The sequence below is a fragment of the Camelus dromedarius genome, chromosome 3, assembly GCF_036321535.1.
Source record: "Camelus dromedarius isolate mCamDro1 chromosome 3, mCamDro1.pat, whole genome shotgun sequence".
NCBI classification, from domain to species: Eukaryota; Metazoa; Chordata; class Mammalia; order Artiodactyla; family Camelidae; genus Camelus; species Camelus dromedarius.
The window spans coordinates 64,749,924-64,768,385 of record NC_087438.1 but is presented as its reverse complement, the minus strand read 5'-3'; the positions used below and the strand labels follow the sequence as shown (position 1 = coordinate 64,768,385).

The following is an 18,462-nucleotide window of genomic DNA, read 5'->3' as shown; positions in this document are numbered from 1 at the left end:
TGAGCCCCCTGCTCTAAACATCAAGCTGTTTCTAGGCAAGCTTTTCTGAGACCAAGCCTTTCCTCTCAGAAAGTTTCAAAATCTGCCTTCAATCCTAAGCCAAAGTCTGTCTTGGGAGCTAGTGAAAACATTCGTGTGTTGCTAGTTTCACTACAGAGAGATTTGAAGAATATCTACCAATCTGGATTTCCTACTCCTTCAGACCAGGAAAGGGTGATAACATTGCTTGACATTCAGAGCAGGGGGCTCCCAAAAGTGAAAAGGGACATTTGAAACTATTCATAGACAAAGATATTGTGGGGCAAGATCACAAAGGAAAAGCTGGTTTTGGCTTCCATTAGGCCATTGGGATTATGATCATGAGAAAGTGAGGATGGCTTTAAATACCACCTATCTGCTTATGACTCTTAACTGGAGGTCTACACAACAGTCATTTGTGTGCATGCCAGCATAATATTCCTACCTGGGTATTTTGACATAAACAGTGGTGTTCACCAAACATCCCATCTCCTACCTCACATTTCCCAGCCCCACTTACAGTCAGTTGAGGCCACGTGACTAGTTTTGACTTGTGGGTTGTGGGTAAAAGTGCAGTGTGTCATTCCCAGACTGAAGCACAGAAGAACAGATATGAGACCTTGGCAGTTGTGTCTTTTTCACAACAGTTGACTTTCTAGATGGTGCCTTCATCAGCCTGGGGCCCTGAGTGACTGTGTGGAACAGAGACCAGCACCCCCTCAACTCACCACTTCCATCAAGCCATACAAGTCATGTAACTTAAGTGAGAAATAGGAACCCAGGATTTCTGGCTCAAGTGTATACTGTATTGAGGGTGGGCTCTCTATAGGGTCAAGGTCTTCACATCACTTGTGAGCAGCATATTGAGTCTTGAACACAGTGGCTGACTTCACCCCCTTTTGTTAGAGAATTGATTAGGTTCGTGCAACTTGCTTACAGGAAGGATGCCCCAGTATTTCTCACCTTCTCTCCTGGGATATCACCTGTGCACATTTCTGTCTCTGCTGTTGGTGCTTTCAAATCTGGTTTCCTCAGGTCTTAGGGAGCAAGAATACCTCTGCCATGTGCTTTTCAAGGCACTGCCATTTCTCAGGTTGGATGTCCCAGGCTTTGCATGGTGACATGTGCCTTCAATGCTTCAGTCCCCTCTGCTGTGCGCTGTTCCTTGTAGGAAGGCTTGGCCTAGTTTCTGACAGTTTAACTTGCTTCTTCCATTGAGCTCTTTCTTCTCTGCCACATGCACTGTGTGCCAGACTCAGTGCTTTCCTTGCTTCCTTTTACTTCCTTCTGTTTTCTAGCCCAGACTTTTTTTCCCCCTCAATCTGCACAAATAATGCGCTGCACAAAAACGACTTGTACTTTAGTTGGCTGATCCAATAGGAAATAACTTCCCACCAGATCAACACCTAAGCCAGCCCTGGACCTGCTCTGTCATTGTCCAGCCTGGCTTTACTTTTGTTTGTGTCATCTTGGCTGTGTCTTCTCTGGAGCTCTAACTCAACACTTTTTTCTTACTTGTTCCTTTAAGGTATAGGCATTACCAATACCTACAACTACAATACCTGGATCACTTTCAAACTCATCCTTAATACCTTGAGTATTTTATCCTAATGATTCTAGTTTCCACCACCTTAAAACTGTCTAAATTTCTGTAACTACTCATCATATCTTCCTGAGTCTTCAAGGAGGTTATTCTAATGGATTAACCCTGAAGATGGAGTTATAAAGTCCATATGTGACTGCTAGAGGCCTGTGTGTGTGTGTGTGTGTGTGTGTGTTGGAGGTGGGGACAATTCCCAAAGAAAGGGTTATTACGAAGAGGGCAGAGGCTCAGAAAAGGGGTCCACTATGGGAGTCATTTTACACATTAACGTATTGAAGGCTCTGAGAGCTAATGCTATAAAGAAACCTGGTTGGGAAGAAAGGAATAAATTAAAAAATACCATGAGGACATACTCAGAAAAATTCAGAATGTGGGATATCTTCCAAGGCAACTAGCTTGGTTTCTTCAAAAACACAATATCTTTTTTAAAAGGTCAGGGAGGATGTTTTAAAACAAAAGAGACTAAAGAGACGTATGATCAAATGCAATTTGTGGACTGTAATTAGACTTCAGTTCAAAAGAACAAAAATCTGTTCAAGTTATATCGAGGACAAAAGGGGAAATTTGAATCTGGACTGCGTGTTAGGTGATACTGGGGAATTATTGTTAATTTTCTGAAGTATGATAATGCTTTTGTGGTTATGCAAGAATGTCTTAGGAGACGCACACTCAAGTATTCAGAGGTGAGGTGTAATGATGGCATAACGTCTGCAAATAATTTTTAGGTTATTCAAAAACAATGACAAAAAATATGTCTAAAAGCAAAGATGGCAGAATGTTAACAACTGTTGAATCTCAGTGGTGAATATGTGGGTGTACTTCTGTGTTATTCTTCATGTTTTCTGTCTATTTTATAAAAAGTAAAAAAGAAAAGAGGGAAACCTATTTAACCTAGTGTGTTCCAAACATTTAACTATGAAACTCTTTTTTTCTTTGTAATATATTAATATGGAAGCATCTGCTGCTTCACCAAGTATACTTGGACACGCTGGCCTAGGGGAGGCTCTCAGTGGCTACATTAGAAAAATAGACTATGATGATAAATGCTTAGTGAAGAGTAAACATCTTTTTAAAAATTCAAAATATACTGAAAAAAACTCCATCCAGCTAACTGAGGAAATGTTTGCTGTATCGTTTACAATGGGGCCATTCTAATACTCTCAACAGTGGTGTGACTTCTTCGGCCAGAGGAATGAAGGTCACAGCTCGAATAGTGACTCTTAAGTGTCTAGTATGTGTTACCCAAATCCTTTCTCTTAGTGTAACCCCCTCCCCACACACACAGGCTAAAGTTTCAATCATCTGTATTCTTCTGTGCTTAAAGAATTAGATGAAATGATAGCTCTCTTAGAGCACTTTCAGGAAGAGAAACAAATTTGCAAGTATAATTGACACTTCTTAATAGGGACGAAGTTATAAGGAGACCTCATAGTTTCTTTTGACAGCTACTTATATGTCAACTTGACCAGGCCATGGGGTTGTTTCTGAGTGTGCCTGTGAGGGTGTTTCTAGATGATGTTAATGTTTGAATTGGTAGACTCAGTAAAGCAGATTGTATTCCCTAAGGGGTGGGCATCACCCAATCCATCGAGGGCCTGAAATAGAACAAAAAGGTGGAGGAAAAGAGAATTCACACTCTCTGTTTGAGTGTTGGGCTTGGATATCAGTCTCCTCTGACTCTTGAGCTAGAACTACGCCACCAACCCTCCTGGGTCTCTTTCCTGCACAGCGCAGACTGTGGGACTGCTCAGCTTCTATAGTCACTTGGGCCAATTCCTGTTAATGAGTTTCTCTCTCCCTCTCTCTCTCTGTTTCTCTGGAGAGCTCTGACTAATGCGTTTCTTATATCCATTTGCATGCCTTTAGAGAAAAGAGAAAACAGCAATTCAAACTGATTAAACAGCAAGGGAATGTGTTATTTCACATAAGATCTGAGATTGAATGGCTCAGACTTTGGTTATTTCAGCTGCTCAGCCACATCATCTAAGACGGGTTTTTCACCTTTCCACCATTCCAGCCTTAAGGTGTTGGCCTTCTCTTAAGGTTATCTTCCCTCTGTGGTTGCAAGATAGCCATTAGAACTTAGGTCACATCCACAAACTATAACATCCAGAGAGGAGGAATTGCCTCTACTGGTATCTACTATTTAAGGTTATAAAACCTTTGCCAGTAGCCCCCAGAGCCCTTACCTCTAGTTTCATTGTCCAAAACCAGTCAACTAGCAGGAGGAATGTTAATTACCATGGTTGTCTTAGATACATATCCCAGAAATGGGGATATCTTCCCCATTATAGAGTTATCTTCCTTCGTGAATGGTGTGGCAGTTTTAAAATATGACAGCAAATTATTTGACACCTCTTCCATTAGAAGGTAGGGTTTATGCTCTCTGCCTTTGAATCTGGGCAGGTTTATGACTGCTTTAACCACTAGAGTACCAAGGACATGCTTCTGTGTGACTTCTGAGGCAAGGCCATACAGAGCCATGTGGCTTCCACTTGTTCACTAGAACACTTGCTTTTGAAAACTTGAGCTGCCTTAGGAGAAGTCTGACTACTCTAAGGCTGTCATGAAGTGGGAAAGCCACAGCCACATGGAGGGCAGTATGTAGGCACTCTGGTCAGTATTCCTGACGAGTCTAGCTTTTGAATATCCCAGCCAAGACATCAGACGTATGAATAAAAAAGCTGCTCCCAGGTGATTTCTAGCTCTCAGTCATTTGACTCTTCCTCATTAAGGCCCAAGATATCATAGAACAGAAACAAGCCAGCCCTACTGTACTCTGTCCCAATTCAGACCCACAGAATCCACGCACATAATAATTGGTGGTTATTTGACACAAGGTTTGAGATAGTTTGTTGCACAGCAATAGATAACTGGAACATGGTGATCCTGAACACAATCAGGATTCCTCTACCAAGGCAAGAGAATACTAGATGTTAATGTGGGTGACCAAGGGCCTGCCACATTTTGGATGCCTGCTCCTGTATTGATGTCCATAAACATGAGGGTCCTCTAACACACTCAACCTTCAGATTGAAAAAAAAAGTATTTCCTGAGGTTAAGTGACTTCCTTTGGGGAAAATAAAACACATATCCCACAGGCATGATTTGGCTCAGACATCACCCAAGGTCCCTCCTCAAGCCTGTAAAGAGTTTCACATTCTATGCTTGACTCCACCTAAATTCACACAACCCCCACCCCCCACCCCACACTAGAAGCACAGAGAGCCTCTGGAACAGAAAACTGAAGAGCAAAACCATCCCCTAGTCTAATTTAGTACAACCTCAAAATATTAGTAGAGGTAAAGACTAATTTGCTGTAATAAATAGACTCCCAAAATTCAGTGGCTTAAAGAAGACAGAAATTTATTTCTCTCATATAATCTTCTGCCCTGTTTAGGTTGTCTGTGCCCCACAAGATCCTGAAGGAACCTCTAAGATGTCCTCATCTGATCATTGTCACATCATGTCCTCCAGCCAGTTGAAAGGGGAAAGAGAACATGGAGGAGCCCAAGCCCTGTGTCTTAAGGCCCAAGTCTGGAAGCCACACGTGACACTTTTGCTCACATTCGGTCACGAAGAACATATCACATAGCTGTAAATAACTGCAAAGGAGACTGGGAAATGTAGTCTCTGTCCCGGCAGCCACATAAAAAGGACCTTGGTGTACAGCTGACCATCTCCTCCATTTCTAGCAAGTGAGTTCTTTTCTTAAACAGTCTGGAGGGTGAAATGATGAAACTCTCTGGCATAATTGTATACTGTTTTTCTAGAATGCATTTCACTCTTCAGGTAGCCTTTTTTATCCAGCACTTCCCCTCTACCCCACTTGTGTGTGTTCAAGCTGGTCTTTAACAGATACATAAGTCTGTAAAGCAAGACTTGTTTGTATCTGAGGATCAGATGGACTTCTTGGCTATTACCTATTCAGATGATGAAAAAAAAAAAAAACCAAAACACCCAAACAAATAAGCAAAAAACCCCACAGCTCTGCCACTTACTAGCTGTTTGACCCTGGGCAAGTTATCCTTAGCTCCAGTTTCCTTATCTGTAAACTGGAGATGATTATAATACATTCCTTTTAGTTGTTCTAAGGATTAAATGAATTAACACTTGTAAAGTGCCAGGCTTCGTAGAAATTATTTAATAAATTTTAGCTATTTGTTGTGGTTCCCATTAGTTATCTTCTGGGTATTTTGTAAGGCAGACAATAGTGCTTTGCTTAATAAAACCATACCCAGAACTGCCAGGGTTTGTCAGTAGAAGGAGATCTCACCATGTGGAAAAGGGGTTAGAGCTGGGGCTCTAACTCTGTCCCTGAGCTTGGGATTCTCTCATTTCAAGTTAGTGTGATGCCTCATCAAATTATATGGTAAGCAATTAAATATGCCAATTTGACATGTGGTTGGAGACTAGGACCCAGGTCGTCTGATATCTGGTCTTTTGACTCCCATTTTTAATTCATCCAACACCACTTTACTACTCTACCCATGATTTAGTTCTCTATTACTGCAAAACAAACCACTCAAACACTTAATGGCTGTGATTTAGTATTTCTCACAAGTCTGTTGGTTAGCTCAGCAGTTCCTCTGTTGGTCTCCCCTGGACTCACTCATGTGGGTGCATTTAGCTGGAAGGTCATCTGGGAACTGGGCCCAGCTGGAATGGCTGAGTAGCTGGGCCTCCCTCTCCATATGATCTCTCATTCTTGGCTCCTTAATGGTATGGTGGTCTCAGGGCACATTTTCTGAGAGGACAAGTCTTGTGCATAAATGCTTATCAAGATCCTACTTGTGAGAGATTGTCAAAACAGGTCACGTGCCCAAACCCAGATTCTGTGGGAAAAGATTACACGAGGGATGGATATCAGAAGACTGATTCACGGGGGCCATTAAATAATAATCTACCTCAGCACATTGTAGGGTTGTCACTTCCAAATCTGGCTATAGAAAATACAGCAATAGTTGCTGCTAAGTTCTCACCCAAAAGCTAAACGTTATATGAAATATAGTACTTTGTACATGATAGAGCTTTAATAAATAAATATCAAAATGAATGAATAATTCATTAAAATTACCATGGCAAGAATTTGAAATAATGTACTGTAACATTAATAATTACAGGTTGAGATTCCTCAACAAAGTCTTTACCATAAAAATTACAGTTCTTCATGGAATATAAAATTTTAAAATATAAGAGTTACGTCTTTGATTTTCTTCCATCTGCCACACTATGCCCAATACAGATCCTCAATACCTACTGGCTGATGGATTAAATTAAAGTACACTTGGAATGTTTCCTATTTCTTTGATAAAAAACATTCAGTAAGCTAAAATGAAACACTTTTTCTTGCCAAATTTCAATTAGAGGCTGCTGCTTGCTGCTACAAATAAGAGAAAACTCCAGCTTTACTGCCTTAAGCAATAAGAAAATGTATTGGCTTATTTAACAGGACATCCAGTAGATGTGCCTCAGTGGTGTTTAATGTGACAGCTCAGTGAGGTCATTAAGGACCTGTGTTCTTTCATCCTCCACTCTGCCATATCTACGGTATTGGCTTCATATTATGACTGGTGCCCCTCATGGTGAAAGGTGGGCTGCCAGCAGCCAGCAGCACTACATGCTCCCTCATTTACCTTCAGTGGGAGAGACGTGGAGAGAACATGCTGGCTCCCATGGCTCTCTCAGAAGAGTTTAGGACTTCCTTCCTAGATGCCCAACAACCCTACCCCCAATCTCATTGGTCTTAACTGGATCACATGGTTGTTTCTGAGTGGGACATGGTAGTAAGGGGGGGTGGAATTACTTTGATGTGTTTAGACTAATTAGGGCCCAGTCTTAGAGTGGGAGAGGGGTCAGCTTCCCTCAAAGCATTTGTTCACAAGAGGCATAGATAACCAATAAGAATCTAAGAACTGTTAGAAAAGGGGAAATGGATGTGAGGAAGGCAACTGACAATTATTGTGGGCATTCTACCTTCTATAAGGCCTAACTTCCCTGTCACTATGTAGCACCATTTGTTGCATTAATCTTTCATAGACTCCCCAAGACCTCTTGCTTCCCTTCATGTAATATTACTCAGCTGAATTTTATCCCTCACAACCCAGAGTTAAAGAATAACAGTAGCTATATTGAGTACCAGGTGACTCTGAAGAGACAAGGTGACCAGAATCCCCTCCCCACCAATCAAGTATTTTACATACATTAACACTATGAAACTGATAACATAAACCCCATTTTATTGATGAGAAAACCAAGACTCAAAAAGATTCAGCAAAGAGCCTAAAGTCACACAGCTACTGAATAGTAGAGAAGAAATTCAAGTCCAGGTCTTTAGGCTCCAAAAACTGTGTTCTTTTCATTATATTATACTGTCTCCCAACTCAAAAAAACATGTTTAACTTAATGGGACTATTCATTGTTATTAGTATTTTATTAATACATTCCCTTCAATCAAGTCAGAACATTTTAGGAATGGAAGAGAAACTCCTCAAATTTTCTACTTTCTTTCATACTTCCTAGAAAGTTGCTTAGAAAAAAATGCTTTAAATCTATCTCCTCTTCCACAAATGAGCTAGACTATTCTATTTTTAGTAAATGATTTATAGCTAGTTGTGGCTTTAGTTATATTCCTGGCTGTTTTCTACATACTTTGTTTAAAATTATGTACTAGGTCATGTTTACTTATTTTAGCTATATGTTACGGTATGGCTAGTTCTTTTTAAAAAAATATAGAATTACTTCTATTTAGTCTTTAAAGTTCTTGTGGTGAAATTTACATTGTTGTCTATGTGAATAGCGCCCCCTAGAGTCCTGCAGTCCAGACTTGCTGCAGCAGCTTGGTTAAAATCTAACTCCGTGGGTGAGGGGGTGTTGTTTGATTTCTTTTAAACTCCAAGTATGTGATTTAGCTTCTCTTCTAGTAATATCCTGTTTGGGTGACACCTAGAAAAGAGATCAAGTTCAGGGTCAACGGCTCATTTACCTTTCCTGTGAAATTTAAATTGTATGTCCTACTCTAGCAAGGTCTAAATTTAGAATAACCTTTGGAGGCTTTCTTGATTGGGGCAGAACTGAATCTCTGAGTTGTCTATACCAATGTAGGTTTCTGGAATCAATGCTGATTCTGAGAGGATGCTTCAAATTTCTTAACTTACAAATGCCACCAGCGATGGGAACCAGGTCACCTAGATCTACTTTCAAGTTTCAGATTTAGTTAAAATTAGAGAAAGTTTCTTGGTTATAGAAGAAAAGCACTTTAGTATGAATTGGGCTTCAGCAAATTTTCCACAAAAGCTAGGGAAAATGCAGTTTAATTGTATTTAAAATTAACTACTTGAATTGGCATTCTATTTTTTTGACCCAGATGGAAATGTCTCAGAATTTCTAGATGGCAATCAGCTGGAAATTTTTAATAGATTGTAAAAATCAATCTCTTTAATAATTTTGCAGTTGTGTAAGGGTTTAGTCTTGTGTTCCCAACAAGCATTTCCTTTTTTTCCTTTCCTAATAGAAAAATGAGAATCTCATTTTTCATCTCTTCCCTATGCAACTCATATCTTCAGTTCCAGGTCCAAGCTCATCATGGTGGCCCCATTTCCCTTGCAGTGATACATCTGGATGTGGAAATAATATAATTCTAGCCAGTGAATCATGCGGTAAAGTCTGTCAACGACTTCTAAGAAATGTTTTTTCATTCTTACAAAGAGTGGAAAAAAAAAAGAGAGAAAGTCTTCTTCTGGAAATTGTCATGTTTGAATATGATACCCAGAACTATAGCATCCATTTTGTGACCTCAAGGGGAACTAATGTCAAGCTCACCAACTCAGGATGGCAGAATAGAAAGATGAAAAGGATTTAGATCCTTAGTTATGAAGTTATGAGACTATTCAATTAACCAACTCTGGAGCAGCCTTACCACTGGACTTCTTGTTATGTGAGATAATAAATTAGAGCCAGCTCAATCTGTTTTTCTGTTAGTGTGCTCTCAACTACAGAAAACAGAAAATCTGACTCAACTGGCTTAAATTATCTCAGTTGAGAGCATTCTGAGTGGTACATTACAGGTTACGTTTTGAGGTCTCTCTGAGCTTCTGCCTTGATCTTTGCCTCTAGGTATCCCCCTTTTAGTTGATCCTTCATACCATTATTGGAATGACCTGTCCAAAATTCAAATTTGATCATATTACAACCCTGGTTAAATCTTTCAAAGGCTACTTTTGGCTTTCTTGGTGTGATACACAGACTCTTCTTCACTAGGTCCATGTTGGATTTCTCTGGCCACATATCCCATCAGGTCAGACCCCACTAGTACCCTAATGCTAGATATTTCAAGTATTGCCATTCCTTGACCATGCTTTGTTCTCTCTCACATATGCTTTACAAATGCTATTCCCAATTGCATAGAACTCCCTTCCCTATCTGATGGGTTGTACCCACCCCACCTCCTTGTCTCCCACGGTTGTCAGATGTTCTTTTTCAGTGCCCTGACACCCTAACTGGAACCCTATTAAAGCACATCCGACACTGGTATATTTGCCAGATTGTCTCCTAGGGATGATGATAAGGTCTTTGAGGGCAAGATATTTCTTATTCATCTTAGCATCTCAATGCCTAGCACATTGCTTGGCATGAAATAAGCAAGTAATCAATGTTATTAATGAATAAAAATAATGCTGTAACCCTGATTTGGGTATATGAAGACACCTATGTTCTTTTTGCTTTAGGTGACTTATTCTAGGTATGTTGCACACCATAGCATCCTCAGCAGGGTAGAGGGTGTACGAGAGGAAGGAAAATTGGTAACTGCAACAGTTTTGGACAAAATTTTGGAGGAAGGTAAGCCAAGCTGAATGAAGATTTCTTTTTGTAAACTGACTATAACTCAATTTAAAAAAAGATTTCTTTTTGTAAATCGTTTATCCATTTTATTTGTGTGGTTACTCATGATGAATTATTCAACAAATGTGTGTTGTGTGCCTACTATGTATCAAACATTAAGAGTTTGGGATATATCAGTGAACAAAACAAAGTCCTCAGAGAGCTTTGGCTTGACAAGTGCACTTCACCAGTCATTTCCCCTTTCTGCATCTTTGTCCTGCATTTGTTCAGGAACAGGAAACACTATTATGGAAAGCTTGCAGATTCTTAGCTGAAAGACACTGGTAATATTTGTTCTTAAGTGCTGCCGCTTCTCTAGAACCAAGGACAGTTAGGAGGAGGAGGTCATTGACCATATCTGTTCCTTGACTTGGTTCTAAGCAATCCACACCAATAGGCATTACCTTTGTTTGTAAAAAAGGGAGTTTTATATATACATGCAGTAGTGGGAGGTTGCAGCTTTCTTCCTACCTGCAAATCTCCATAAAGCTCCACCTGGGAGGGTGAGCCTCGCCCACCCGCACCACCCAGGTGCTTCCGTTTTCTCGTTTGCTGGGGATTTTGCACTGAGAGGCACCGCCTGTGCTCAGCATCTCAGCTGTAGAGGCTGGTCTGGGCACAGTGACAGTTTCCCACAGAAACTGGGCATATTTGAAAGGGACTACGGGAAGCTTTTATGTCTCCCTCCTACAATCCCAGCTTCTACTGAAGTTGAAGCTAGGTTGGAAATAAAGGCCACATTGACTTTCTATTGAGAAAACACGTAACTATGTTACAAGGAAAAAAAAAAAAGTCCTAGTTGCTCTGTGGGAAATATTTTTATTTTACAAATACTCTGTCGCTCTGAAGTGACAGCGAGATTACATTTCTAACAGTATCACTGGTACAATTTCCAGGCTCCTTCGGGAGAGCAACGTGAGGATATTCCTCTCGGACAGAAAGGCGAATTCTCTGGTCCCGAAGGTACACTTGAACATGATCCAAAATACGTACAAACAGATATAGCAAATATTGAAAGCTTGGCAATTTAGCTAAAACAAATGATCTTATCCAGAACACTTTGGGAGCGAAAAAGAACTGCAAAAATAACTCTATAACTTTGTTTTTACAACTTCCCAGTGGCTCACTCTCTAGTCTCCAAAGGGGGGATGTGAGAAGAACTGGAAAGGAGAAAAGAATCTAGAATAGTGTAAAAAAATATAAACATTAGAAAGAAATATAATAGGGGAGTGGAGAACGGGGACAGCTTCAGTGTAACGCTCTTGGGGACTCTCCTGCCATTGTGATCTAGATAGACCCCCAGCTGGCCTCGTGTTGCGTGGAGGCGGTGCCGCGGCGACAGATGACCTGCCTCTGGCCATCGAACACCTAGAAGACGCTTTCGCAGGAGCAGGGCAGCGGCCGGGGGCGCGGCGGGGGTGGGCGCAAGTAGCCCTCGGCTGGCTGATCCCGCCGAGCGTGGTGATAATGGGGGTGGGGCCAGCGGTGGCGGTGGAGCGCTTGGTGGCTCCGGGCCCCCTCGTCGTCCTCCGCGACTCCCTCCCCCTGGCAGCACACTGCGCCCAGGCGCCTCCGCAGCCGCCGCGAGAGCTGGCGGTCGGCCGCCTGGAAGAACAGGTAGACGAAGGGATTGAGAGCGCTGTTGGCTACCCCCACCAGGCGCAGCGCCACCGCTAGGTCCTCGGCTTCCCAGTCTCCCACCGGTCCAGACGACCACGTGGCCGCCAGCCGGGCGGCGAAGTAGGGCAGCTCGCACCCCACGAACAGCAGCCCCAGCACCAAGCTCATCTTCAGGCTCTGGACCTTGGCGCGGGGCAGAGCGCTGGGTTCGGGGGCTTGGCCGGGACTTGCCGACCTGGGCACCGCAGCCGATGGGGCCGGAGGCGAGCGCTGCCACCAGGCGGAGAGCAGGCGGCTGCCCGCGACTCCCATGACTGCGACCGGAGCTACGAAGCCCGCAAGGGCCTCATAGAGCGCGTAGATCATCAGGTGCCAGCGCGGCAGCGGCGCGAAGATGTCGCGGCAACGACGCTCCCCCGGCAAGGCGCGGGCGCTCGGGGGCTCGGCAGGCGGCTGCGAGGGGGCGCCCCCGCGGACCACGAAGGTGGGGGGCAGCGCCAGCAGCAGCGCAAGCAGCCAGCCCAGGACGGCGAGGCTTCGCGCGGGCAGTGGCGGGTCCTGTGGACGGCGCACTGCGCGCTGGCGCTCGAGGGCAATGAGCGCCACGAGGTGGGCCGAAGCGCTGTGGCCAGATGCCCGCAGCAGCTGCACGAAGCGGCATGCCAGGTCGCCCGCGGCCCGGCTCGGGTCGCCCTGCAGCTCCCAGGCCAGCTGCGACAGCGCGGTGCCCCCGCACGCGTACAGGTCGGCCAGGGCCAGCTGCACCAGCAGGAAGTCCATCTTGCGACGCTTGGGACCCGCCCAGGGCCCACCGCCGCCGCACAGGCGGCACAGCACCGTGGCGTTGCCGGCCACCGCCACCATCAGGATGACCCCCAGGAAGACCAGGCGGACGCGGTGGCTGGGCCGCGGTGGCCCCGGGACGGGGGCTCCCTGTCCGGAAGTCAGGTTGAGACCCCAGCCCAGCGAGATAGGTAGGGAAAAGTTGGGCGCCGGCGACGGAGTTGAGGGGCTGAAGGGATTCTCCATCCTTAGCCTGGAGGAAGAGGAGGTACCGAAGAGGGTAGGCAGGGCGCGGGAAATCAAGGTGGAGGCGAGGCTGCGCGGGGCGCAACGCCGGGTCTACGAGTTCCCAAAGTTAGTTGAAAACGCACACTCACAGACAGGGAGATGGATGCGGATAGCTTTGCGCTTAGTTGTTTTTATAGGTTGTCCTCGTCATTTGTCACTCAAATGGGGGTTGTACACACTAGGAACACACATGATTCCTCTTCTCCACCTTCCCCTCCGCGTCTCTCCTCCCAATCCCGGTGGATCCCCTTCCAATCTCTGCCGCGGCCCCCACGTGGCCTTCGCGGATGCCGCGAACCACTGGGCTCTAGGAACTCCTCCCGTTCGCTGTTTACCTGTAGAGCACAGCTGGCCAGAAGGTCGCTTCGCCTGGCCATTGTTAACCCGGGACCAGCACACCGGAGAGGAAGATCCTGACTAATACTGTACCCCCTTAAAATGGTTTCAGGTTGGCAGTAGGGGAAAAAAAAAATAGAAAAGGCACTAGTTTTGATGAAAGAGACAGAGACAGAGACAGAGACAGAGAGACAGAGAGAGGGGAAGGAATAGGAAAAGGAAAAGGAAAGAAAAAGATTTGGAATGCCCTGGATCTGCACTAGTGTGAGAAAAACAGGAACACAAGAAACCTAACAGCTTTTTGAGTCAAGAGGAGAACAATAGATGAATCTTTTTCTGGCCAAAAATGAGAGTATTTCACTTGGAGAGAACTAAAGTCAAGGGTGTTGCTTGGCAATTAGGAGTAGCAGTAGGTTTGTAGATTGTTTCAGATACTCCTCATTACTAGAAACAGTGGATCACAGCTGCTCTCCGTGATGTAAAATTCATTTCATTACTCTGAAGAGGGCATTAATAGGTTTTATGCAAATAGGTAGTACCTTTATTGCTTTTCTCCTAATATTTTCACCCAGTGATGAATGTGTCATCACGGCTCTTCATTCTCTTGATTCTGTTTTCTAGCAGATGGGAAGTTGCTAGGAGGGACTACGCCTCCAATAAGCCTAGAGAAAAGGTGACTAACAAAATGATAAGGCGGCCAATTTTTAAAAAAGAAATCCAAGTCACAAGAAATGGTTTAGATTAAATGCTATGTCTTTTATTTCAGCCCTACATCCTCACGAACAAATTTTAGTTTTACCGTTGGAAGCATCAATTTGTCTTTTATGTGCCTGTCACATTAATCGCGGTGAAAGTAAACTCCCTGTGCTTCCTGGTCTGGGCGTCTGCTGAGGTTTGCACTCCCAGGCTGAGGAAACATTTGGCATTTTTAAGATGCACGGGATAGGTGGGTTTGGTGGGTGCAGGGGACAGTCCTGCTAGTTGCTGTAGGAATCTCATTTCCTGAGCTGTTGTCCTTTGGCCAGAGACCGTGGTCATTTTTATTATATCCCCAGTGCCTAGCGATGGACCTGACACATGGTAGGTCCATCAATAAATATGTTTTGAGTTGATGGATTAATGAATATGTGATGCATTTCAGGTAACTTTGAGCAAATGTTTCTACCTTTACTGTAAACCGTAAGAAAAAAATGCCTTTCATACCTATGCCAGTATCATCCAGAAGTTCCAAAGAAGCCCTGGGGAGATGCAGGAATAGCCATTCTTGGTGGAACATTTAAGAGGTAGAGTGATAGCTTGGGAAATCAAACTCCTGGTTTAATTTTCACATTCTTCCCTCAGACGGTTTTGCCTGTGGCCTTTTTCTCTGTAACATACATCATTCTGGCTTATGATCCACTTCTTCTAGGGAGCTCTCTCTGAGCAATACCCATAATTCAATGATTCTCCTAGCCAAGGCATATCAGTTGAATATTTCTCAAGATAATTCTATAATTTGTCTCAAATTTGTTAAAATGCTCTCATATAACAAAGCAAGACTCTACCAGCAAAATTATATTTCACAGAACTTTACTAAGACCTGATTAAAAAAAACAATGACTTTTAAAAAATAATCCTTCTCAAGATAATACCTGCATATAGTTTGGAAAGAGGACTAGAGGACTGGTAACAACATAGAGTTCCCCATTCACATACCTTCACTAGAGGGGAGCCAGTTTAGTTTGTATTTGCTGTTTCTTCTGATATTTACTTAATTCCATAATTCTAAATAGTAAGTGTGTAATACTATTTATTGCTTCAGTGGTTTTAGATATTATCTGTTAGCTTCTTATTAGATTAGGATAAAGATTTAGCTTTCATGCCTCTGTCCCCACCGTTTCTCCTTTCTTACACTATTAATATAGAAATATTATAATTTGGGGTTAGATCTATATTCAGTGTTTATGTTCTTTTGAAGTGAAAATATTCACAGCTGAATGTTGTAATATATTATGAATATCATTATTTTCTTTTTCTTCACATCAATAATGACCTTTTATTAGTTTTCATTATTACCATAGCTATACCTTTAAAGAGTCCCTCAGTACAATTTCCACAAGGTCAGTTTCATAACATACTATAGCAATTCCAATTTTTTTTTCTTGTAACCCTTCTTACCAGAGACCTCCATTCCCTCCACGTATGGGCTGGTTTCTCTCTAGGCCTGCCGCCTTCCGATTGTCCCGAAACGTCTCTTTGTTGTCATCAGTGAAATGCTCTGCCTTTCTCTTAGGTTGGAGTTTTTGTTTCTTGGATCTCTTTTCTTTTTTCTTGGTTTTTTCTCCTTTGGTAGAACACATCATCCGATATGTCATAAAGTTAAAAAGATTGGACAGAGGCTGAGGACAGAGCAGAGAGAGCCCTCATTGTGGCTGTTACTTGATTCATGTAGATTCAATCAGGACAGGCTGCCTTCTGGGCCAGCTGTCATCTGGGCATCTCCTTTATCATTATCCTAGGACTCCTTTCAGTTAGCTCATGCTGGTTCTCCTGCTTTCTAATTTCATGTTTTTGTTTTGGTTTTGGTTTTGTTTTGTTTTTCCTTTCTTGGTTTATTTTCTTTCTTGGGTAGAAAGCATCCCTCAGTGGTTTCTTGAGGAAGGGTAACTTTTGGGGACCTTGCATGTCTGAAAATGTCTTTATTTTACCTTCACATTTAATATGATTTGGCTGAGTTTAGAATTTTATATTGGCGATATTTTCCTTCTAAATTTTGATGGCATTGCTCCATTGCATTTTGGCTTCTAAGTGTTTGTGTTGAGAAGCCTGAAGCCATTCTGACTCCTGATTTGCTTGGATGCTATTGCCTTTTCCATTCTGGAAGCTTATTGACTCTTCTCTTTGTCTCTGACAAATTTCACGAAGATGTGGTTTGCAATGAGTTTATTTTCATTCACTGTGCTAGGCAAAATTGAGGATCATGAATTGCACTTAACTATAATATTTCTCTAGTGGCCTTTAGTCCAGAAGTTTGCCAGACTTTCTTTTTCCTTTCATGAAACTCACCGGTCTGAAGGGTCCATGACACATGTTTTGCAGAATGTCTCTAAAGTTGTGTTTCCATATAATTAAATTTGGATTAGACATTCAGGGCTGAAATACTACATAGGTAATACTGTGTCCTCAGTGCATCATTTTGAGGACACACACTGCTAGTTTGTCTCAATATTGGTGATGTTAAGCTTGACATACATGTTTTTAAAATAAAATATTATTATATAAATTGTACATATTAATTGCAGAAAAATTAGAAAAAAAATCACTAAATATATCACCCAGGGATAATTGCTGTTAATACTAAATTATGTAACCTTTAGACTATAATGACCATATATATATACATATATATTTATAAAAATGTATCATGTATAGTATTCTACATCCTGTTATTTTTCCAGTTAATGTAGTATTTGGATAACTTTCCATGTCAACCAATAAAAACATGTGGTATAAACTGTCTGTTTAATGTGAAATGAATTACAATTATCTGAATAACCCCCTGTTTTTGGACAAAGATTTTCTAATTTTCACTTTATAAATCAGTGAAGAACATCTCTTTATATATGTCCTTGCACACAAGTTCAGTTATTCCTGCAAGATAAACTTCTACAATTGGAATTTCTAGGGCAGAAGCATATGCATTTTTTAAGCATTTGAATACATGGTGCTGCATTGCCCTTGACAAGGGGCACAAGCAATGCATGTCTTTTTCCCCACAGACTTAGTATTGAGCCTCATCCTTGTTTTAAATTTTTGTCATTCTCACAGATGAAAAAAATAAGTGTTTCATTGTTACTTCATCATTTCCAAATTCATATATAATTCACAAACCATGAAATTCAAACTTTAAAAGTGTACAGTTCAGTGCCTTTTAGTATATTCAGTGCACAAGTTTGTGTAACCATCACAACTATCTAATTCTAGCACATTTTCATCACTCCAGAGAGAAATTTCATATGCATTCCCTTCATCCTGAGCTCCTGGAAACCACTGATCCATCTTCTGTCTCCTTTTGTTTATTCTGGATGTTTCATATAAATGCAGTAATAACAACAGTATGTTGCCTTTGTTTCTGGCTTCTTTCACCTAGCATGTTTTTAAGGTTCATCCATCCTGTAGCGTGTAACAGGACTCCATTCCTCTTTATGGCTAAATAATATTCCATTGTCTGGATTACACATTTTGGATTACACAAAACCACATTTTGCTTATTCATTTATCAGCTGATGGACATTTGAGTTGTTTCCACTTTTTGACTATTGTGTGTAATGCTGTTATGATCATTTGTGTACAGGTTTTTCTGGGAACACCTCTTTTCAGTTCTCCAGGATATATGCCTGGGAGTGGATTTGCTGGGTAATACGGTAATTCTATGTTTAACTTTTTGAGGACCTTCCAAACTGTTTTCCACAAGGACTACCATTTTATGTTCCCACCAGTAATGTACGAGTGTTCCCATTTCTCCCCTTGTATAGATGCACATTCCCATTTGACACCATGTTCCTTCTGCATGAAGAAGGTCATTTAACATTTCTTATAGTTCAGGTCTGCTGGTAACAAATTCTCTCAGCTTCTTCATTTTTGAAAAATGTTTATGCTAGGTATATAGAATTCTAGGATGACAGTTTGTCTTTCAGTACTTCAAAGAAGTTCTACCATTGTCTTCTGGTTTACATAGTTTTGATGGTAAATCTGCTTTAATCCTTATCTCTGTTCCTTTGTATGGAATGTTATTTCCCCACCTCTGGTTGCCTCCAAGATTTTCTCTTTTTCTGTATTTTCCAACAGTTTGACTTGGATGTGCTTATGTGCATTTTTCTTTGTATTCTGCTTGGGCTTCCCTAAACATTTAGGTGGGTGATTTGTTATCTTTCATTAATTTTAGAAAATTCTCA

General features: G+C 42.1%; 2 protein-coding genes across 2 annotated transcripts in view; one reads left to right on the top strand and one right to left on the bottom strand.

Annotated features, from left to right (window-relative positions):
* The window catches only part of SKIC3 (SKI3 subunit of superkiller complex), a 136,786-nt gene that overhangs the window by 2,072 nt on the left and 116,252 nt on the right, over positions 1 to 18,462 (top strand). The window lies entirely within an intron of this gene.
* On the bottom strand, positions 11,301 to 13,150 carry GPR150 (G protein-coupled receptor 150). Its single transcript, XM_031448577.2, has one exon. The coding sequence runs from the start codon at positions 13,148 to 13,150 to the stop codon at positions 11,870 to 11,872; it is 1,281 nt and encodes a 426-aa protein (XP_031304437.2). The 3' UTR covers positions 11,301 to 11,869.